The sequence below is a fragment of the Lissotriton vulgaris genome, chromosome 4_1, assembly GCF_964263255.1.
Source record: "Lissotriton vulgaris chromosome 4_1, aLisVul1.2, whole genome shotgun sequence".
In the NCBI taxonomy this organism is placed as follows: domain Eukaryota; kingdom Metazoa; phylum Chordata; class Amphibia; order Caudata; family Salamandridae; genus Lissotriton; species Lissotriton vulgaris.
In genome coordinates, this window is record NC_141691.1 from 129,748,887 (window position 1) to 129,766,205 (window position 17,319).

The 17,319-nt window shown below is 44.6% G+C and overlaps 1 protein-coding gene across 2 annotated transcripts in view; it reads left to right on the forward strand.

The window, feature by feature from the left end:
- Positions 1–17,319, forward strand: part of LOC147718463 (vascular endothelial growth factor receptor kdr-like) — a 537,031-nt gene that overhangs the window by 249,426 nt on the left and 270,286 nt on the right. For both annotated transcript variants that reach the window (XM_086918385.1, XM_086918386.1), the window contains exons 8-9: positions 1,893–2,010; positions 5,624–5,799. In XM_086918385.1, the coding sequence (XP_086774511.1) occupies positions 1,893–2,010; positions 5,624–5,799 (294 nt within the window). The remainder of the gene's footprint in view (positions 1–1,892; positions 2,011–5,623; positions 5,800–17,319) is intronic.

Consider the following 17,319-nt stretch of genomic DNA (forward strand, 5'->3'; position numbering starts at 1 on the left):
GTTTTGAGTCAACATTTTCACAGTGCATCATGGTTCCTACCTGCCCTATGGTATTTGCATAATCACTGGCATGGGCAGAGCTCCCTTCCCTACTAGGCGCACTAATAATAAAAGATCTAAACAAAGAGGATCTTAGTAACATTTACCTGACTATGGGTACTGTAAAGTGTGTGTGCCATTTCTGCCTCTACCTAATAGTCCCTCATGACCCCCTGTAGCTTTACCCATGTATTCCCTTGGAGTATTGATAAACAAGGAACCCTACATAAAATAAACACGATTTAATGTTTAGCGTGCCAGGGCTGTATGTTTAGCATAAAATATATTGACCGTATCGAGTCAGAGGATACTTGCCAGGGCATCTAAACCCAGTTGGACCCCCTTAATTAAGGCCCCCAGCACCACACTGGAATAACTCTTTCATTTGCTTCCACACTTATTCAGTCACTTAGTTGTTTCATGCTAACAGTTCTGTGGTCTCTTCCTCCTTTCTGGATTAAATCACAGCTACCAAAGGAGTTATTCAGCATGAAACCTCATTCAATGGAAGGGGCTTATGGATCAGTCATTGAGAGAGATAATGATGTGGTCTCCTTTCTCAAGCCTCTCTCCAGTGGCGACTGTATGGGCTTCAATAACCATCTAAGTCACCTAGACACAAGAAAGTGAACAGTCTATCCCTGCAGGATTAGCTCCAGTTTGGCATATCTGCTGGAGGCTAGCCCAGTTTCCTGTGAAACCGGTGGGGTAGTAATTCTTGTCTGGATACTGCATGTTCCCAGATATGGCTCCCCCTCACATCCTTCTGCTCTACTGCAGCAGTTATGGCCCCAGGCCACAAGTAGTTCATCTGAGGTGTGTGGCAGGGACTAAACTACAGTGGGTCAGGGAAGCCTGTTGCTACTATCTACACATCTTCGGTTCTCTTGCATCTGTCTCAGGAATGGAAAGAGAAATCCCAAGGTTGGGATACACATTCTGGGAAGTGGTGTGATTCAAATACCATTGAACTTCCTTCCATTAGGCAACTTTTAGACACCCGTCACATGCAGGGCACAAATAGAAACACCCACCACGTCCATTACATAGGTAATCTCACACTCTTCAGCCCTGATTCAAAGGGGTACCTATGCGCCATCCAACTCTGGACAGTCTAGACTCCAGCTTCCACCCTCTTGACCAACAGAGCCTGTGAGTTCAGCATGAAAACAGCATCTATCGTCATATTTTGTTTCATATTGTAGTACAAGAACATTGTAGTCAAAATATCATCTGATATAAGTATAGAGTCCTAAATATACTTTAAAAAAATCACCCAATTGGAGTTAATGACAAAAAACCTATACCCAATAGGATGTCACTTTATGAACAATGTTGAGGACATAATATTAGGTCATAATATTTCTAACTAGGCTATTGTGTCTAAAACCCTCTTTACAATATCAACCTGTAAGGAGAAGCTGGAGAATGATATGGATGCAGACATGCCGGGCAAGGTTGCCGGTCACTCCTTCTGGGGCTCCGGGTCTCATTCAACTCTTCAACCATTCATCTACATGCTGATTCCCACTGGGACGTAGAAGGTGGAGCATCACTTTCTTATGACAGCCTCTTGAGCATAATGGAAGGGTTCAAGAAGAGGGGTGTCTGGATGCTGAATACAATAGGCGATCCTGCGAGTGGCAAAGTCTCACAATGCTGGTTGTGCTTTGAGCAAAAATGTGGTGGCAAAAAGAGGGTTTTGCGAATGAGATGCAGTGAAAAACAAACATGGCTTTAGGAAACACATTCTGAGGAGTTCTGTGTTGCAGCCCTTCCAGTGCCTGAGTGCTGTCCTAAATTTTAGAGTATCCTGATATTATTCCATTGACCATAGCTGTGTTTAATTTCAGAAAAGGCTTTCATCAAGGTTTCCCAGAAAAAATCTCTGGTTCAGACTGTCATCGAAGGTCGTAAACTGGTGAAACTGGATGTAAAAGTCGACGCCTTCCCGCACCCCGGTGTGATCTGGTGAGTAGGAGAATGCTGGCCTTCTCTCAAGCATTGGTCAATGATAACCTGTAACATATATCAGAGGGTAGAGCAGCTGCTGAAAAGAGCTTTAAGTATCATGTAGGATAGAAGTTTGGAAGAATGGAAGGCTGACTCTGCACTCATCTTTCCTAGCTTAATAAAAAGAGAAGCCTTCACTACTAGTGCTTCCATAGGGTGAGGTATGTATGTTTGTATGTATATGGTACTTCTATAGCACAAACCAAGACAACAGAGTACTGTATATGGACTGCATCTAGTGATGATGCCAAATATCATCAAACAGGCTGAGTGTGGGGACTGCTATACCTAAAGTGTTGACAATTTTGCACTGTTCCTTTGAGCTGGATAATAATAAAGCTAGTATTAAAGTCCGGAAGATGATTTAATTTAATAAATGGCCACAACTAATGAAAGTCTTAACTTTTAATAGCGCAAAATGCTTCCTCATATCTATGTGCATAAGTGCCCAATCATAAAGTTACCTAACTACGATGGTGGTATTGATACCTTATATAGACTAGTTGTATATAGCCTGACCCTCATGCGGCAAGGCAATTATTCCTTAGGTGTTTGCAGAGGAACCAGGCTGGCTGCGTGTAAAGGCGTCCAACACAATATAATACCCCGTCGGTATTATCCTGCGCTGGAATGCTTTGCGTCACGCTAGCAGGGTTGTAAAGGCATCCTGCATGGGACAATACCCCGCCGGTATTATCCCCTGCTGGACACCTATACGCCACAGTTGTCACAGTTCCTCTGGCAACACCTAAGGGGCAATTGTCTTGCTCTGTGAGGGTCGGACTGTTTACAACTAGTCTATATAAGGTATCAATACCACCACTGTAGTTGAGTGACTTTATGATCGGGCCCTTATGCACGTTTAACTATCAACCCAATCAGTTGTAGATTAGGGTCATACGGTCCTGAAGAATTGCCTAGATCATTTATGACTGTCCAATGGCAAGAAACATGTTGACCCTTTGTTTTAAAATTATACGAAAAGGGGTGACTCTGTGTCCCTCAGAACATGGGTAAGTATATAGATATAGCAAGAATGGTTCTGTCGGGTAGGACAAACATGAGTAAAGTATGCTATTAATGCTTTCTGAAAAATTAGGTCCTATGACACACAACAATAATACTTAACGAATAAGGCATGGAGAAAAACAATTGTTTGGACGAGAAGATTTATATCAGAATTACTTCATTCATTGATATTTACAGTATAATACTGTGGACTGTCAAGATCGATACAAAACAAAGGAGTGTGACAAATGTGCAAGGTGTTTAGGTGGTGAACATTATATACAGTGCAGTCATATGCATATACACAAGTGATAATGAGGATAGGCCAGATGACTTATTTTCAATTCTTACATCACCAGGCAGCAAACAGGAGGCTGTTGAGGGGTGAGGTAGTAAAGATGTTACAGGGGATCGATCCTGTCTTGTTATCAGGGTCAAAAATGTGTGTGATGTGACGCCTGCCACCTCTGGCACCTTAATGAGTCAATGTCCCTAGGTGAAATCACCCAAAAATTGAATGATTCTTAAATCAAAGTCATTGACGGTAGCTTGTAATTGGACTCAAAGAGAGGAGATGTTCCAAATTCAGCTGTAGAGCAACTCTGACGCTCAAGGAGAGCCCACCTGTTAGATGCATAGAGGCCAATAATTTAGCTTTAAAGCCCGCTCTGAGTACTGTATCGGTTGTAAGGACCGTGAAATGGATTTATTGGCTTGAGCAGCAGACGAGGGCCTATAGCGAGGTAGAGGGCCTTTAGAAATCAGAAGAATAGCCCACGGCAGAAGTGCAATAAAGCTCTTAGAACATTCCACCCAATAAGGGTAGAATGGTCTAAATTAGAAAAGGAAAAACACAGCAAAAAAAAAAAGTCGAATGGTGCTGCAGAAAACCTATACCAGTCATAATTAGCCCTGAGACAATCCATTTTTATTTTACAGAATTTTATATTGTGCAAACTTGACCTGATTCAGGTATCAGAGTGCTTTACATAGCACCAGTTGCGTTACATGAGGACACATTAATTTATGTTAGGCACAGGGAGATTAAGTGATTTGTCCAGAATCACAGGATGTTCAGCGTCATTGTCGAGACTCGAACCCAGTTCCCCAGATTCGAGGTTGGCTGCTGTAGCTGTTAGGCCAACTCCTCTCTCTTCTCTCCTCTCTCCATTGCCTTTAACAGAGCTACCAACATAATACAAAGCCAGCAGAGCTGTCAGGCATAGGCTGGCAACAGTCAGGCACCGGCCGAATGCGCCCTGAGCCACACACTGATTGCATGTGCCGTGTTATGCAGATAGTCCCCAGGCAGGAACATATTTGCAAAGAAAAAATGAATGCAAAGATTGTAATTGAAATTACTACAATAAAATATTAGATTAGACCGACAAACTCAAATACACCCAGTGCAACACAGACATAAAACTAATGTCACTGATACTAGCCCTCAGAGTATTCCACCCAGAAACACAGTGAAACACCCTAAATCTTTTAATTACTTTACACTAACTTTACACAAACTTCCTGAATCTCTTCGTAAAGAATCTAACCTGTTGCATTTCAGGAAATCTTTGAAAACATTCCTGTTCAGAGAAGCTTTAATCTCCACCTAGGGGTATATTTTTTATGCTTTTGTTGTGTTAGCTTAGCTTCCTTCTGTCAAAAAGCGCCTTGAGACCTGTAGGTGATTTGGCGCTATATAAGCTGTAGTTAACAATAACAATAACTAAATAACTGTTAGACAGAAGATTCAACATACCTCTTACACAGCTACAATATGCCATAAACTCGGTTAACACATTGCTACTTACTTCAGTAGCCACTATGGGCTGCTACAACAAACCCAACACAATGCTTTAAATAGACAGAACACCATACATACATCCATTCACTAGTCACAACAACAGCACTAACTAGTGGGGAGACATCTGCATCAGAAACACAAAGACCTAATTTGACAGAACATCTCAAATGTACATTCAGCACACCTCAGTTAGGCCACAAAGCCACCCCACCATGCTCAGATCATCATTAATCGCTAGGTATTGGTCATGTTGCTGACCCAATGAATGTGTAAGCAAATGGTAAAGCCCTCAGACACCCTTTTACACCACCAAGGTTGGAGACCCACCTATGATTGATGAATAGTAGATTACAGTCAACCATCCAACATGAACACATATCATTTTATGCTGAGAAAAATAATGAGCAGCCTCACACCAATCTAAATGCAATAGTCAAAGTATATGATCAAGTGATGGCACATACTTTGGTCTGTAATGGAAATCTCAGAGGCAAGTTTAAGAAGCCTTTCTGGCCAACTGTTAGAGCTACAAGGCCGAACTAAGGGCATCCCAGGCGCTATTCAAATAGCTCTAACATAACGAAATGTAACATATAACATAACATAACCGATGTAGGAAAATAAATTAAATGCATAACTTATTCATTCTGCCATCAACTTAGTCGGGAATTAATTTCGTAAAAGATGTGCAATAAAAAGGAACAATAACTTTTCTGGTATTTATTAATGAATTCAATTTTGCCTACTGCTGTATTCCAGGTACAAAGATGGCCAAGTGATTGGGAGGAACCATTCCTGCTATGAACCCGACCCCTCCAAATACAGGCTAACCATCAAGCACGTGAGAGAAAAGGATGCTGGCAAATACATGATGGTTCTGAATAATACGCGGCATGGCCTGTCCGCGAATGTGACATTCACGCTCATCGTCCAGAGTAAGTGTTGGGTCATAACTTAAACACAAAAGCCACTTTATATCAAATGTGTGAATAGATGCCTGGAATTATTACATCCAGCAAGTATATTATAGCATTACATTGCATGTTGTTTTAGTGCTTTCATTGCACAAAAAGCAGTGGTATAAAAACCCATATTCCACAGGAGAGAATTGTAAAATATGAGGAACATTTCACAGTTTCCTGTAAAATACGAGTTTCAATATAATAATGGCAGCTTAAAAATCATTTTATAGAGCTTAACCTTGTTAGGGTGATATGGTTATGCTGTCTGGAGGAACAAATTATGCTGCAAGGTTATCTAAATTATTTGGCAAAAATTGTAGCATGTGTTGCCATTTCGAGGTTAATTATGTCATCACAACCTCTCAATGGCAATATTAGAATTATTACACAGTAACAGATGTGTATTTTCCATATATGTATAACTCCAACTGGTGCTGTCAAGTGAAGACAGGAGCCAAAAGTGCAATTGATCTCTTCTTTTGAAAAAATCCAGTGGCGGCTGCTTCCTTCAGACAGTGGCGTGGCACATAAATTCCTTTAAAATGATTAAAATTAAAAATAAGCTTTCCTCTCAGCAAGCTGCAGCACATGTTCGGCTCCTGCCTCACGCTGCTTGCTCGATAAAAGCATCGAGCCAATCCAAGCAATGCTTTCAATGCTAAACAGCATAGGAGCAGTGCTAGGATTGGCTGGAGCAGGCAATCACAGCGCTCCACCGAAGGCCTACGGGGCTGTGCTTCTGCTTCTACAGCTGCCTTTCAGCAGGAGAAGCATGAACTGCATATATCAGGATGGCCAGAGTGAATACACCGGCCAATTTGACATGCGCAGTTCAGTTAGCAAGGCCTGGACTGCTGCTGTCACGGTGGGACCATCATGGCCCGCCCCCTAAGAAGGTAGGTGGAAAGCTGTAATGGGGACAAGTGTAATGTGTGTGTGCATGCGTGCGTGCGTGTGTGCTTGTGTGTGTGTGTACTCCTATGCATGAACCGCCCCTGGAAAAAATTGCGGAAAGAAGACATGAAGTTACAATAATGCTATCCATCATTATTTGAGACTTGAAATAGCCTTTTCATAAGATAAACTTGGTCTGCCTTCTAAATGGCCTGCCAGTCATTTCTCAATTATAAATAGTGCAAATTTGATGCCCCTGAAGGCCAGCCTTCTATTTGTTTATTTTGAGAGACACATCATGGAAATTCTACTCTTCTCTAAAGCTGTGGCTGACCAGACAGCAATCAGAGCACACTGTGGCTTGTCAATAAACTTCATAACATGGAATTTACAAGTGAGTCCCCATTCATCCCACCCCACCCTCAGCTGTGTTTTATTTGTTCTCACATTCCACACACAGCACAATAACGCCTAGCATTAGAGTGAAGCAATGCCACAGTTTATTTGGCATTCTTTGAAAAACAGCTGTGTTTGTTTTGATGTACACATGGAGGAATAAAGCACCAGTCGTGTGTGAGGCATGCTTTCTTTTGTTAGGTTTGTATGAGGACCAGCACTTGCCTTTTTTTGTTTTATGTTTGTGTAGTGAATGCTACCATAGGTAATCTTTCATGCCAAGCCTTTCGGAGATGTAAGGAAAAGACACAGGGTGCAATCGGTGGGATTGCTGGCTTTGAGATGAGTGAGGCAAACACATTAGCACCATACATCAGACATTGAGGTTTCCTTGCACTCTGTGCTAATATGTCTTATTGTAATTGTAATTGCATTTATATAGCGCCTTCTACTCCTGTCGAGGAGTCTAATTCCTTTTTCGAGGAGTAGCACGCTACTCCAGAACCCAAAGAGGATGAGTGCTGACTTGGGGGGAGGAGTTGACCTAACGGCCTCGAATCTGGGGAACTTTGGGGCATATTATCAAGACAGGCAATAAAATTATCGCCGCTTTATTGGCAGAAAACTGACGATAGAGCAGCGATAATGGGCTTGATAATATGCTCTATGGAATTCCAATCGAAGCCCATGTTAAATGTGAAGACATCTAACATGGGCTTCGATTGGAATTCCATAGAGCATATTAGCAAGCCCATTATCGCCTCTTTATCTGCAGTTTTCTGCTGATAAAGCGGCGATAATTTTATTGCCTGTATTGATAATATGCCCCTGGGTTCGAGTCTTGGCAATGACGCTGAATATCCTGTGATTCTGGCCAAATCACTTAATCTCCCCACAGCTAATAAAAATGAATGTTCCCTCATGTAACATAACTGGCGCTATGTAAAGCGCTCTGATACCCGATTCGGGTCAAATTTGCGCAATATAAAACTCTGCAAAAATAAAAATGAGTAGAAAGAGTTGTGTTTAAAAAAAAAAATACAGAACTTCTCTGCCAGACATTTGTTGCATTTAATTGCCTGTGCATGTTTTTATATTGGTGCACTTTATTGCCTAACAGTAACAAGAAGCCGTCACTGCCTCCGTCGCAGCTTCTTTGCGTTGCAACCATATAGAAAAGATGCCCGACCACCAGAAATCTGCACACTAATATAGACGCGGGCACAAACGCCCCCATCCTTCCCCCAGACTCCCTTTAGCCGGCCTTGTCAATCAGCCGAGCATCCATCTTGCCTCAGCAGCTCACCACATTTTTGCTGTAACACTTGTGCTGTAATCCTGGCGGGCTCTCACCTGGAAACCATCCATCTGCCTCAATGCAACCAAAAATGTGCCCTCTGACCCTCTAACGTGCGATTATGATGTGTGCCTGCTGTTCTGTGCCTTGGGCTAGCCATGGACTGATGCCCTAACATCAAACTGGAGCCAAGTGCAGGTCGCACCTTGTATATCAAGCAGACAGCAGGAAAACACACGCCTGTCTCCTTTCAGCTCTCTTCTTTGGCACAGACAAAAATGTGGGCCTGGACTCCAAGTTTCACACAAGGCTTCCAGGAGTAGTGCTGGGACTCTGTGGCAGTCAGAACTGCCCAAGAGCACTAGCATGTGTAAGCAAATAAACATGTAAATTGAAGTAGTGCACATTTAAAATGTGTAAGTGCTAAGGGAAAGTGTGAGTGCACCGATACATTTTCTATATCTCAACGTGGAAAAGATTTACCCCTTAGAGAAATTCCTTCTTTTACTCCCTCAACTATTTTGAGGGTTATTCCTCCCCCCATTCCTGGTTGGGGGTTTATCCCGCCTTTGACAATAGCAAACAGCCAGCTATATCCAGAGTGATAATGGGTGTGAAGGAGGTTGTGAATGCCTACAAACCTAAGGTGCTGTAGTTCAGCAACGGATATTCTTCCCACTTCATGCTTTAGAGTCTTAAGGCCGTATTTACCATTGTGTTGCGTCGCCCAAGTCAGATTTATCAAGCCTTCCAAGGCCCTGCGCGGCTGGATAAATCCAGAGTACCTTAATGCTGCGCACACCGCTGCCTTGGGTTCTTCTGCCCCAGGGAGGCGTTCCATGGGTGAAGCGTGAGTGTTTCCACGAATCCATCCACGGATTTGGGCGCATACCCAGATTTTCCATTAGTGGTAGACCTGGGAATGTGACAAAATGCTACGCCTCCCCAGGTGAGGCGTAACAAGAAGAAATATCTTTATTTCTCCTCATTTTTCCTCTTTCTAGGTGTGCTGCTGCCTCGGAGGAGTGTCCTGCACAAAATCAATCCTGCTAACAACGCAGATAAGCTGGCACCTGCATTGGCGCTAGCAGCCAACAGTGCGCAAGCACAGGGAAAGGACAGGAGTGTGTCATATGATGTTTAATGCATTTGCATTCCTGCCCTTTCTCTTTCACTCAATGCAGTTAGGTCGCTTGCTGCACTGCTTGAAAACTGATAAATGTGCCCCGTAGGGTCTATTTATTTTATTTTTTATTTTATTTTTTACATTTATATGGCACACAGCTACCCACAAAGGGTTTCCCGGCGCCTTTGGCATATAGGTACAAATGTATATGATGAGCATGGTTTTAGCACAGTTGTTTCTGGAAAAGCCAAGTTTTAATATTCTTTCGGAAACTGGCGTAGTTTTCTTCTTTACGGATGTGTAAGGGAAGTGTGTTCCACAGGATAGGCCCTCTGACCGAGAATGTTTGCAAGTTCCCTGGTAATTTTGAGAGCTGTGTTATCGCACAAGGTAATGACAAATTACAGCAGATCAAACCTCCCAGAATTTAAGAGGGCAAAAGTCCTGGTTTTAACCAAGACTTTGGGGCTGTAAGCACCAAATCCCCATATTTTTGTTATTACAGGGGAAAATACCTGGAATAAGGGTGATTTATCACACCCGATAAATTCGGAACTCTTGAGATTCGGATTTTATCAAGTGCAACAAACACCACCTATCCCCTCAGGGCACGTGTAATCAGTTGCTCAGTGTCTGTATTGTCCAGAACCGGAATGTTTTTTAATGTCATTAATGTTTATGCACTAAACAAAAATCATAAAAATATATTTTTTTAAACTGGTGCAATGTGGCCAGTTATCTTTTGCAAAGTTGGTGTCATTTGATCAATTTTAGTTAAAAGCAAATTTTATGTTGACATTTGCAGATTCGGCAGTACAGGGTGCCTTTTGTGGTGTTTTGAAAAGTCTTTAATTTTGGAAATACTACAGTAGCATATTTGTATAACTTCAGTGCCTTTCCAAAGCTTTTTATGGAGAAAGGGCATAATCTGACTCGGGATCCCTTTCACCTTTGTCACATTTTATATAAAAATCCATTTTTGAAGGACATAAAAAGTTAGCTAGGCCAAGTCACTAAATGGGTGCCCACCTGTGCTGTGAATATTTGCACGTAAACCAAAGTTAAGGACCAATATTTTCAAATGGTGCCAGTTTACTGTGAGCATGGTAGGCCAGTGCAAAGCAAACTCTTCATGCTGTGGTTCAATAATGAATCTGCCTGCATTGGTGTTACACCTTAATATCCACTACACAGTATCGTGCTTACGGAATACCATGAACAAAATATTGACAAGATAAGTATATATAGGTAAGTACAGGTTTACTTTACTTAGTTCTACACATATATGTACCTTGACTGTACATATGTGTATATAAATACATATTACCCAGTGGCGATCGCCACTGTGTAGTTATAGTTAGGTCAGAGTTTCCATAGAAGGCACACTTTTTGTTTTGCTAATAACTTACAGCTAGATTCATGGAGCATTTTTGCGGGCGCAAACGGTGCGAATCGCAGAATTCGGCCGTTTGCGCCCGCCAAAATGGCATTTGGTCATGTACTCGCAATTTGCGAAATCGCAAAAAAATTCGATTTTTCAAATTGCGATCGCATTTAAGGAATCTCAATTTGAGATTCCTTAAATGCTATTCATGACCCAATAAAAAATTGCAAATTCGCTATTTTTTGCCGCTATTTACAGCGAAGTCAGACTTCGTGGTAAATAGCGAAAACTGAGAAAAATGCACTTTTGTGCATTTTTCTCAGTTGTATGTTACACACACACATGTCTTTTGGACATGTGTGTGCGCAACATAAGTCAACATTTACATTTCAGGGGTGCTACAGGGTGTCCTGTGGACACCCCTAGCACCCTTGAAATCGCGTCCTTATTTGCGATTAGCAAATAAGGAATGTGTAGGAATCGCAAATTAGTTTGCGATTCCTACATGAATCCCGTTTTGCGAGTCTGTAATAGCGATTCCTTATAATTTTCTATTACAGACTAGCGATTCCTTATAATTTGCTATTACAGACTCGCAAAACATGCCGATGATGAATCGGGCTGTTTGATTCCATTCGACAAATATTTGCTAGACTTTCTAAAAAAATGTTCATCCACCTCAGCTCCTTCCTGGAAAGTTTTGGGGTGATGTGTCAAGCGGGAGCATGTTTTGCCCATGCCATGTTTCATGGGAATTGTAGGAAGCATTTTAGAAAAAAAATGCTTTACAGAATGACACCAAATTTGGAGTGGGAGGGAGGCCTGAGCCCAAGTAAAAAAAATGAATTTGTGCTGAAGGTACCACCCTACCACAGGGGACACAGTGAGGGCCCCAGGAGGTGTGGCAGGATTCTTGTGGGCCCCACTGCAGCCCTCCCATGTGGTTCCATGGTACCATTAAAAAAAATTAGAACTATGCTTCAGTGGGAGCTGCACAACCCTCGGGGGATTGGGCACTGAGACAGGCCCTGCGGCCAGCCCCAAGCTGTGCATGGCCAGATTACATACAGGGCCGAGGTTTGGCTACCCGATGGAGTTGATGAAAGGGATAGGCCCTCTGGCTAACTTCATGCTGTGCATGGCTTAAGGCCTCAAGTCTGGCCCTGTGGCCAAAACTGCAATGTGCATTGACAAAGGCCATGCCCTTCGGCTAGCTCCACTCCGTGCATGGTCTAAGGCCAACCATGGTGGAGGTTGCCCAAAGGAGTTGGGTGCAGGACCTGGCTGCAGGCTAAAGGCCATGCTCAGCGCAGGGCTTGGCACTTGCGGGGTTTTTTGGCATGAGCAATATAATATGTGAGGATATAAGAGCAGTACATGGTAGGGCTGCAAGTTAGAGTTAGCTCAGTAACTTGCAAATGTAATTGTTTTTCATTTGTTTTAAAACAATAGCTTTGATATTGTGACATGGCCTAACTATAACATCTGTTTAACCTTTGTTAAACACATATTTAAATATGAATCTTCAGGTCACGTAGATGTCGAGTTAAGAACAGTAAACCTATACTTACCTACATGCACTTACCTTCTCAATATTTTTTTAGAGGTGTGTGAAATTGATGTATTTTGCTTTCACGCTAAATTTCAGTAAAATTACACAAAATGACATGTACTTGCATTCAATGTAATCCATCATTTTGTGCTATATTTTAGCACGAAATGCATCCTAGTGTCAAGTTTTGATACGAGGATGCATTGCTTACTGAAAAAATGTGCCAAATACCCAACATCATGGGGAACAACACCCGCGCACATTCTATTGCTCCTGTGTGTTTGTAGTAAATGTTTACTACAAATAGTGTGCTTACAGCAAATGGCACATAACTACATGAAGTAGTGTAATGGTTTGATTTGAGGAATTTCTCCCAGGCCTAATTTTAGTCCTTGAAATTTTGCCTCAATATTTTGGTAGTACAATTTTTCTGTCGTTGATATTTCGACAATCAGCCTGAGGCATTGGGCGGATGCTCTACTCGGTCTTGAGCAGGACTGGAGACTCGTTGGCATCACTACCATGGCCCCTATCCCCAAGGATCCAAACATCCCATCAGGAGCACTGACTGATGGAAGGTTTAATTATTTATACCTGAAAGGGATCAAAATAGATAAAGTGAATCCAACCCTGGAAATATGCGAATGCTGCTTCAAAAAATGGGTATCAAGCAACGAAAGAGGCAAAATATATATATGGGTTTTTTCTAGTGCTTAATTTGAGCCAGTGGTTTCCAGGGCTCGGCACCGGCACTTAAACGTCAACACCGGGGTTTATAATGCAAACTCACCCCAAAGGTATTGGAGTGCTTTTCATGAGCACCAGCTAAGGAAACATTAATTTATGTAGACACAGGGAGATTCAATGATTTGCCCGGAATCACAGGATGTTGAGCCGACGCCAAGACTCGAACCTGGTTCCCCAGCTCCAAAGTCAGAAGCTCTGGCTTTAAAGCCTCATCCTCTCCCCATTTGTAGGATTCTTGGTTATTAGTTAGTTCTGTTATAGGCGTCCCTAATAGGAGCAATGAGCTGGTGCAAGCTACTTCCTGACGAGAGCTCCGGCACTTATCTTTTCACAAATTAACCACAGTTTTTTTCTCCTACACACAAGCTTGAGAGTGCACCGAAGGGATGCACTGCCAATAAAGCATACTGAGGCCAGGGCTATTCCTCCATATGCGCACAGTATTTAGGTCTTAGTAAATGCACATCTGGACATCTATACCTGTAAATGCCATTATGACTCTCTTGCCATGCCAAGAGGCTGTAGTGCTCTTGGGCCGCAGGCGCGCGGTGACTCTGGCGCTGCGGCATAAAGAAGACACGGGACACGCTGTATAGTTTCCGCGTGGTCCGGACTGCCTTTGCCGGCCACGCCTCCTTTATTATATACCCTAGCGCGTTACGTCACGCGCTCGCGTATGCGCACCTTCTGGTGCGCAGAAGACTAGACCACTTACGTGCGGTCTCGAACATTACAGAGGCGGACACCAGGATAGGAGGGTAACTACATCATCCTCTGAGACAAACCCAGTGGCACGTGCCCTAAACCTCCACGTGCTGCGAACAGCTCCAGCGCCTCGAGACCCTCACATGTGATTTGCAGCGCTCCTTAAATGTTTAATTGATTTATTGAAACATAAATAGTGATGTCTACTGACTCCTTCACCAAATGACAAGGGCTGAGTTACACAAGCAGTCACTGTAGGAAGTCCTAGTGGTTGCATGTGGGCAGTGCATGGTCCGGCCTGTGGGGCAGCCTGTGTGGCTGTGTGTGGAGTTGCCTGTGGGACTGCGTGTGGGCTGTGGGGCTGTGTGTGGATCTGCTTTTGTGACTGAGTGTGGGGCTGTGTGTATGGCTGTGTGTGTGGCTGCATGTGGGACTGCATGCAGGGCTGTGTGTCAAGCTGCGTGTGAGACTGAGTGTGGGGCTGCATGTGGGCCTGCGTGTGGGACTGCGTGTGGGGCTGTGTGTGGGGCTGAGTGTGGGGCTGTGTGTCGAGCTGTGTGTAGGACTACACGTGGGGCTGCGTGTGGGACTGCAAGTGGGGCTGCATGTGTGGCTGTGTGTGGAGTTACGTGTGGGCTGTGGGGCTGTGTGTGGATCTGCTTTTGGGACTGAGTGTGGGGCTGTGTGTATGGCTGTGTGTGGGGCTGCATGTGGGACTGCATGCAGGGCTGTGTGTCAAGCTGCGTGTGAGACTGAGTGTGGGGCTGCGTGTGTGGGCCTGTGTGTGGGACTGCGTGTGGGGCTGTATGTGGGGCTGTGTATGGGGCTGTGTGTGGGGCTGAGTGTGGGGCTGTGTGTCGAGCTGTGTGTAGGACTACACGTGGGGCTGCGTGTGGGACTGCAAGTGGCGCTGCATGTGTGGCTGTGTGTGGAGTTGCGTGTGGGGTGTGGGGCTGTGTGTGGATCTGCTTTTGGGACTGAGTGTGGGGCTGTGTGTATGGCTGTGTGTGGGGCTGCATGTGGGACTGCATGCGGGGCTGTGTGTCGAGCTGCGTGTGAGACTGAGTGTGGGGCTGCATGTGTGGGCCTGTGTGTCGAGCTGTGTGTAGGACTACATGTGGGGCTGCGTGTGGGGCTGCATGTGTGGCTGTGTGTGGTGCTGCGTGTGGGACTGTGTGGGGCTGTGTGTGGGGCTGTGTGTGTGGGGCTGTGTGTGGGGCTGCATGTGGGACTGCAAGTGGGGCTGCATGTGCGGCTGTGTGGAGTTGTGTATGGGGCTGTGTGTGGGGCTGTGTGTGTGGCTGTGTGTGGGGCTGTGTGTGGGGCTGCATGTGGGACTGCAAGTGGGGCTGCATGTGCGGCTGTGTGGAGTTGTATATGGGGCTGTGTGTGGGGCTGTGTGTGGGACTGCAAGTATGGTTGCACAGAGAGATAGACTAACTTGAGGGTGAAGGAAGAGCTCAGTTCTGGAGCCCAGCCTTTTAATCAAATCCTTCCTTTGCACGGATATCCTAATGATGCTCGGGGGAGGTGCAGAATGCTCTGAGATTGGGCGCTGATGATAACAGAGTAAATTTAGATGTTTGTTGGAAAGGCATAAAAACATCAGCCCTGCACGTTTCATCCGGCTCTTGGGACCCCGTCGGACTTGCAGCTGAAGACTTGTTTTTCCACATCACAGAATGACACATCTGGAGGTGAAGAGCAGCGGGCTGCCTTGGCTCCGGGATGAGGCCTATCAGTGCTCCCCCGCCAGAGAGAGAAGGGTGGTGCTGCTCATGACTTATCGAGTGCTGTGATGGCTCCACTTGGCGCCAGGATGCAGGGATCAGTCTTGTCTTTCCCCTGTCACTCAGCACCAGATCCATATCTGCTCTCCTTCGTGCGTAATAGTCCAAAATCATATTTTCTCAGAGGTGTCCAGGCAGGCTGTGTACAAAGTAAAATATTTGAAGGGCTCTTTGAAATGAATATTGTGCTGTGTTTTGGCATTTGTGTAGGTCACGTTCAAAAACTGGTGCGTCCTCAGCTGTGCGCACTTGTGTGGCCAGCCAATTGGTGACTTATCTGTTTTTTCCAGCTCCGCTTTCCTAAGGGTGAAGCTTGCCACGACTTTGAAGAAGAAAAACAATTGCAAAATAATAAAGGAATACAGGTGTCCTGATTGGCAGTAGAACGTTTCCCGCTGTCCTACAGGGACTACAGGGGCAGGAGCAGCCTTCTTTTGATTGTCCCATGCTTCTTCTGTGTTCCTTGATCCCAGAAGTCACCCTGGGGGACTTCTGGACTTCGGAAGTCCCCCTAGGGGACATCTGAGATTAGGAATGTGCCCCAGGGGAAATCGGAAGTCACTGCAAACAGGGATCACAGCTGTTTGCTCAGTTGAATCAAATCCTTACCCAGCGGCGGCCCCTCGTTTAGGGCAGAGCAGCGTCGCCCCCCCTGCTGCCAGCACCACAAAGGTGAAAAAAAGATAAATGGTAATCAATTGGATTAATTACCATTTTATTATTCCCTTTGCCCAGCCCAATAAGGTGTTTGGGAGCGGCCGCTGCTGCTGACTGGCATCAGGGGAGTGGTGCTCACGCCAACAGTTTACACTGTGCATGTCACCTTGGCCGGCTGTCTTGCGATGGCTAGCCTGACATGTACAGTGTAAATAAACCTCTCCATCGAGCCGGCACACGCACACAGTGCCTGTAGGAGCGTTGTGGTAACCCGCTCCAGCCAATCCTGGCGCTGCTTTCATGCTGCTGAACATGATCAGCAGCACGACAGCAGCGTCTGAAATGATGCGGAGAATTCAACTGCTTCAAGCCTCTAGCACCGGTGGACTGAAGCAGAGGACCAGAGGAGGCGAGCCAGCTCGTTCTGCCTGTTATTTTGCCTCTTGCTGCTCATTTCTGACCTTTATTTTGCCTCTTTCTGCCCATTGTTTTTCCCTTTTCTGATAGTCTCTGACCTTTATTTTGCCTCTTTCTACTTGTTTCTGCCTGTTATTCGTCTTTTTTTCTGCTCCTTCCTGACCTTTATTCTTCTTCTTTCTACTCGTTTCTGATCTGCATTTTTCTTCTTTTTGCTAGTTTCAGACCTTTATTTTGTGCCTTGTGCTGCACTATACAAATGCAAATTGATTGTTTGACCACGTGTGATTACACCCACCCACTACCCATTCGACTGCCTCACCACTCTCTGGTGTTGCCAGCCGCCGCTGTCCCTACCACCTAATGCCCATCTTGTTGTCAAGGAAATCAGGCTCGAGGAAACTGACAATTTTGTAATTGTGTTGAACATTGGGCAAACTCGAGTAACTTCATACTTTAGTGAAGTGTGAAAGGTTCCATATTTTACCAGCTAAGAAGGCTTTATTATAAATTTTCCCAAGCCAACAT